Source organism: Cynara cardunculus (assembly GCF_001531365.2).
Source record: "Cynara cardunculus var. scolymus isolate 2C chromosome LG 11, CcrdV1, whole genome shotgun sequence".
Lineage (NCBI taxonomy): Eukaryota > Viridiplantae > Streptophyta > Magnoliopsida > Asterales > Asteraceae > Cynara > Cynara cardunculus.
In genome coordinates, this window is record NC_037538.1 from 18,416,248 (window position 1) to 18,422,023 (window position 5,776).

Here is a 5,776-nt window from a genome sequence, read left to right on the forward strand (position 1 = left end):
TACATCTCTCTAAAATATAAAAACAACAAATTTTATTGATTTGAAAGTCGCGTTTCCAGCAGTTCCATTTAAAAATGTCTGATCAATCAACTATATTAACCTTAAATTATATACCATTCGACTTGCAATTAGAAAACATACGATATCCAGACATTAACAGGGACAGAACATACTAAAACATATAAAATGATTTCCATTCGAGTCCTCGACTTCATAATCAAGATGTTTTGCGCAACATCGCGCACGTGTATATAACTACTATATATTTTTAAAGTAAAATATAAAATGACTAAAATGTCCTCAAAATAAGTGTAATTTAAAAATAAAATAAAAGGAATTTGTAAAAAGACAATGTTACCCTTGACTTAGCAGGGACTCAATCTAAAATAAAAATAAAATCATGATAATCATACGTGTAATTATTTTGTTTGGGGACCTGATAGAAAATTTTCAATAACCACAGGGACTAAATTTGTAATTTACTCTAAAAGAATATGTTAAATCTGAACGGTTTATTTGGAGGTTTACTTATGATTGAAGTCCACCAAACGGTTACCAAAAAAGGCGGGATAAGAAACGAGGATTAGGCTTGACCGTTTGATCGTTTTCTTTTTTACTTTTTTGAATATTTGGTTTTATCGTTTTCTGAATTACGGATGGCTTGACATCCAATCGACGCCGGTGAATTCAGCTCTATCGACAAAAATGGTGAATCCTTTAGTTGAAAGAGCCACAAGCGACATGCTTGTTGGTCCTGATTGGTCGATGAACATTGGTATCTGTGATTCATGCAATCGCGACCCTGGGTACGACTTTTCTGCAATTGATTCCTTTGTTATGTCCTTATTATGGAATGTCAGTTTTCGTTTATGTATCATCAGTAATTTGAGAAATGGAATTAACTGGACTAAGGCTTTAGGTACAATTGGAAATCATTAGGGTTTCTTTTCTGTTTTTGATTCTATAATTTGCAGTATCATTACAAAAATTGGGTTTGTGGACTTGAAGTTGGAGTGTATTTACGGATTTTTCGAGCTGTTTGAACACTGAAAAAGGGCCAGTATTCTTCCAATAATATTTCTTATCATTTGTAGTTATTACTATATGTTTTGTTCCTTTGTTCCTGTTACATTTAATCTCAAGTAGAACTTAGAAGTTCTTTTAAGGGGTTTCAGAGTGTAGTTCATTCTTGCTGTTTAACCTTAATAAATTTGGTGTGAATTTATCAACATGATTGAAGACAGTTGTAGCCAAACCTATTGAGGCCTGGTGTGCTTGGCCAATCAAACAATATTTTATTTGAATTTCTTATGTGGGGTATTTTTGGTGACCGAAATGCTTGGATGGAGATTAGAGAACATGATGGGAACATATGCATGACTGTAGACATCATCGTGTGCTTTTGTTTACCTGATATAGTGAGCTTAGTCATTCTTATGTTGGCAATACTATTGAAGCATTTGTTGGTCTTACTATGTAGAAAGGGATCAAGATGTGTTTGAGCTTGTTTGGAGAAGCAAATAAGGGTCTGCAACTCTAGATTTCATGCTCAATATGGTGTCTTTCTAAGGTTGGTGCAGTGAGGTTTGGGGTCGGAGGTGAATTTTCGCTGTAAAGAAGGGAAGGATGGTGATGGATCTGGACTTAAATGTGTTATGAATAATTAATCCTTAGAGATGGGAGAAATATTATCCAAACGCCGATCCGTAAAATCTCTCTATTCATTTTCTTATACAATTCCTATAATTATGTGATTTGGTTCCAAAACAAGAGCTAATATGTGGGCCACTATGAGAATGCTTACACCCTTCCAACCATCTTGGCTACAAAGTTTATGTTTCCCATTCAACTCAGGTGCTCTCATTCCAGTATAATTAGCAACATGCGCTTAGCTTTTCTGGGCAACTAGAGGGTCTCCGGGTTGGCATTGGTGTCTGTATACAAAGGGAGGCAAATCTAAGTGCAGATGATTTTTTCTCTCTAAACACAAAATCCCTCAAGTTTGGCATACTCTCCAAGCAGTCTTATTATCTTTCATGGACGCACACATAGGTAGGCCATCCTCTCTTATCGATGATTGATTCTTATGCTGAGGTGGATCGACTATCAACACTACCCTTTGTATTCATTCTTTTGCATGTTAGTCTTGGAATATCCACAATGTTGATTTACAAGGCACATTATCATTTGGGGCTAGGAAGGCTCTTGGAGCCCTCTATCGAAAGAAACCCACAATCCAAACACTCACCGAATGTTGAAATGGTGGGAGATGATGGGGGGAGTGGTAGACCAGTAGAGAAGGGACTAAATCAACATGATCGGTGCATATGAAAATTCTCGCAATATGATTCCCTACGATGTGGTTAATGTGCCCATAAGGCGTTTAATGGTAATCATGTTGCATACAATGTCGCTTTCGAGGCATGCATGCTCTATGTAGTATCATGTTGACCTTTTGGCGTTGGTTGCAACCTTACATGGGTTCATAGTCTGAACGCCTTTTGCATTGAAGTGAATAAGACAAAGATCAGTTCAGCAGTTAGACATTAGACTTGGCTTCAACTTTAAGATCTAAATCTGTCAAAGGAGCCTTAGCTACTAAGATTTATTTGCTGCAGGCCTTGCTCCATCAGCTGCTTAATCTTTGATCCCTCGGCTTCTACCAGATTCTTCAGTTGGTCCTTGAGCTCATTCTTACCAACTGATACTGATATCAATGATGTGATGATCAGTCTGTGGCCTGATTCAACTATCTCATAATTATTCCAAATCTTTTAACATACATTTTGTCATTCATCAAATCTAATATTTTCATACCTTACACAGTACCTTCTGCACCAGCATTCGACCAAGCTACTGCCTCCTCATAATCTTGCTCACTATCTTGACCATATATTATCATTCTATCAAGATGTACCAGACTACCTTAAGGTGCTAGGAAAGTAAGTATATAAATGTCAAACTTTGTTAAATGCCAAAACAATGAGGAACGACACGATCGACAGGTTACCAATCAAAACGGTTACCAAATATTATAAGATCAACAGGTTACCAACCAAAACGGGAAAAAAATAGGAAAATTTGAAAATTTGTTACACCAACACCAAATAGGAACCAAGGAATTTCGTTGCATATTCCCTTTATATTTTTATATATCCTTTTTCATGAAGTGATGTTAATATTGTTCTATGTTCTTCAGGCAAGCAAAGGATGTGGTTAAAGGAATAAAAAAGCGTCTTGGAAGCAAGAATGTTAAAGTTCAACTTCTTGCTTTAACAGTAAGCACAATTACAACTACTTATATTCTTATATCTTTTTTTGGATAAAGATATGTTCTTTTATCTATGCAGGTGTTAATAAGGCTTTAGATAACCTATATTTAACTACTAGTATACGTAAAGTAGTTCGTGGTAAACACGAGTATCAAATTGTAGGGAATCATGATATTATGCATCAAATAAGGTATAACAACTTTTAAAATGGATAATCAATTATCTAGACCAACAAACATTTAGATTTGGACAATTAAGATGCAAAAGGGGTAAATTTAATATCAATATGTATAATTATTTTCTCATTTTCTTCCATTTTCGACTTCCTGCATGCCTGCATATCACTTACACAAATATCGTTAAAAACATTAATTTCACATGGAAAAGAAATTTAATAAACCTACAATGTACAGGGGTATAACAATGTTCTCATGGAAACTCTATCAAATAGGCAAGTTCACCAAGTTATACCCGTATGTGAACTTCATATCAACTATATTAGTTCCTACATATGCTAGTCACAATGATTTAAACAATGCCTTTTATTAATATATTTCATGACTCTATGCCTTTTAGGCATACACTAATATTGTGAAATATGTGTATGTGTATTATTGCACAATCAGTGGAATTTGGATATATTTTCTTTTGAACGTTGATCATATGCTCATAGCTCGCAAGGATATGTCAGGATACCAACAAGTTGAAAGCTTTGTTGAAGAAAAAATATGAAATGATGGATCTCAGGCAAAGAAAGAAAATTTGTAGGCATGGAGAATGCGTGGGACATAAAGTCTCATGTTTTATGAGGTGGACTCCGTGGAGTACATATAAAAGGTACTTAGATGGTTCAATCTTGTTGGTGCAAAGGTGATTAGCATTCCGCTACATTTCCACGTTAAGATCACGAAAGATGATTGCCTCGTGGATGAGAAACGCAAAGCTGCAGAAAGTTTCATATGCACTTGCAGTTGGAGTTTGATGTATGCGGCAGTTTGTACATGTTCCAACCTTATACATTCGGTTGGTGTAGTTGGCTGATTTATGTCGAATCCAGTAAATCACATTGGACAACCATGAAGATAATTCTTGTGGTATTTGAAAGGAATAACATCTCATGGTTTTTTTTTGATATATCTGATAGTTGTGATCTAGTTGGATATTGTGATTCTGGTTATACAGGGGATCACGTTACATGGAAGTCAAGTTCAAGGTGTGTGTTCACTCTGGGTGGTACAACTATTAGATGGAGATCCCGATTACTAACTACAACAACTTTGTTGACTATTGAGACCAGCTGATAGCTGCTAAAGAAGCTATGCATATGAAATAGCTCTTATACTGTTGGCGTAAATTGTGATAGTCATAGTTCTATACACTTCACCAGCAAACTTTGCATTTAGTTCGAGGATTAAAACATATATAAGTATGGGACTCATTTCTGGTTGCATTGTAAGAGGAAAAAGTTGTGCACTTGATAAAGATTTCTTTAAAATAAAATGCATCAGGTATGTTTATGACATCCCTACCATCGTCGAGATTTGAGTATTGCTCGAATAAGAGTAGTTAAGGTTGTGCTAGTGTCGTAGACGAACTTAGTGGTAGAGGAGATAGTTTGGAGCGTTGTGAAGATTCTTTTGGGGAGATTATTTTGTAAGCAACTTAGTTGCTTTTGGTTTGCACATGTAAGCTTGTTTTGAGTTTGGTTTTTGCGGGAGATGGAAATGCTGAACTCTTCATACTAGAGTGTTTATGGCTTAGTACTTGCACTTTTTGAGGTTTCATTGGTTTTGCTACTTGTTTTTTGCGTTACGTTTGTGAATATGTGCTTCAAAATGGAGTGTTGAAAGTTGATGTTGCAAATATTAGCCCATGACCTAGAGACGCGACTGGAGCTCGCATGGCTAAGTGGCATAATTTTGCGACCTGGTGTCGCGACCTTAGCTCGCTAGGACAAGTTGGATGGAAAAGTTTGTTATATTTTTCAAACCCCTTGTACGTTGATTGCAAGGTGGAGATTTGAAGCTCGCGATGTGGGTAGGACCCTGGACTGGACCACAATTGCCAAATTTGGAACCGGACAACCTCGGCTCACGACCTAATGTCACCAATGCAGAGTTGGCGAAAGGTTTTGACCAATAAAAATGATTTCTAGGTCAAATCTGATTGTACTTTGTTTGATGGGTGCTTTACATTTCCAAATATAACAAGAGCACAAGTTGGAGCATATTTTTATGGACTTACACTATCGCATTTGGATTAGTAATATCTCGATCTCTCTTCTACCTGTGGATGTAACCTGTTGCATCAATAGTGCACCCATGCTAGGTGTTCCTTATTATATGGTTTGACATCATTGTGTATTAAGTGACTGTGCCTGCCATTGCCTTGTTATCGATTGATGATTGTCAATGAATTTTTTATCACGTTGCTAGACTGTTGGTCCCATCTGGATCTACAAGAGTTTGTAGGTAACAATTTGCAGAACGGGGGGGGGGGGGGGG

The 5,776-nt window shown here is 36.5% G+C and overlaps 1 protein-coding gene across 1 annotated transcript in view; it reads left to right on the plus strand.

Moving 5' to 3' along the window:
• The first annotated feature begins 543 nt into the window (after nucleotides 1–543).
• The window catches only part of LOC112521795 (TOM1-like protein 9), a 41,464-nt gene continuing 36,231 nt past the window's right edge, over nucleotides 544–5,776 (plus strand). The window contains exons 1-2 of the mRNA XM_025130786.1: nucleotides 544–806; nucleotides 3,200–3,278. Coding sequence (XP_024986554.1) covers nucleotides 706–806; nucleotides 3,200–3,278 — 180 coding nt within the window. The 5' untranslated portion in view covers nucleotides 544–705. The remainder of the gene's footprint in view (nucleotides 807–3,199; nucleotides 3,279–5,776) is intronic.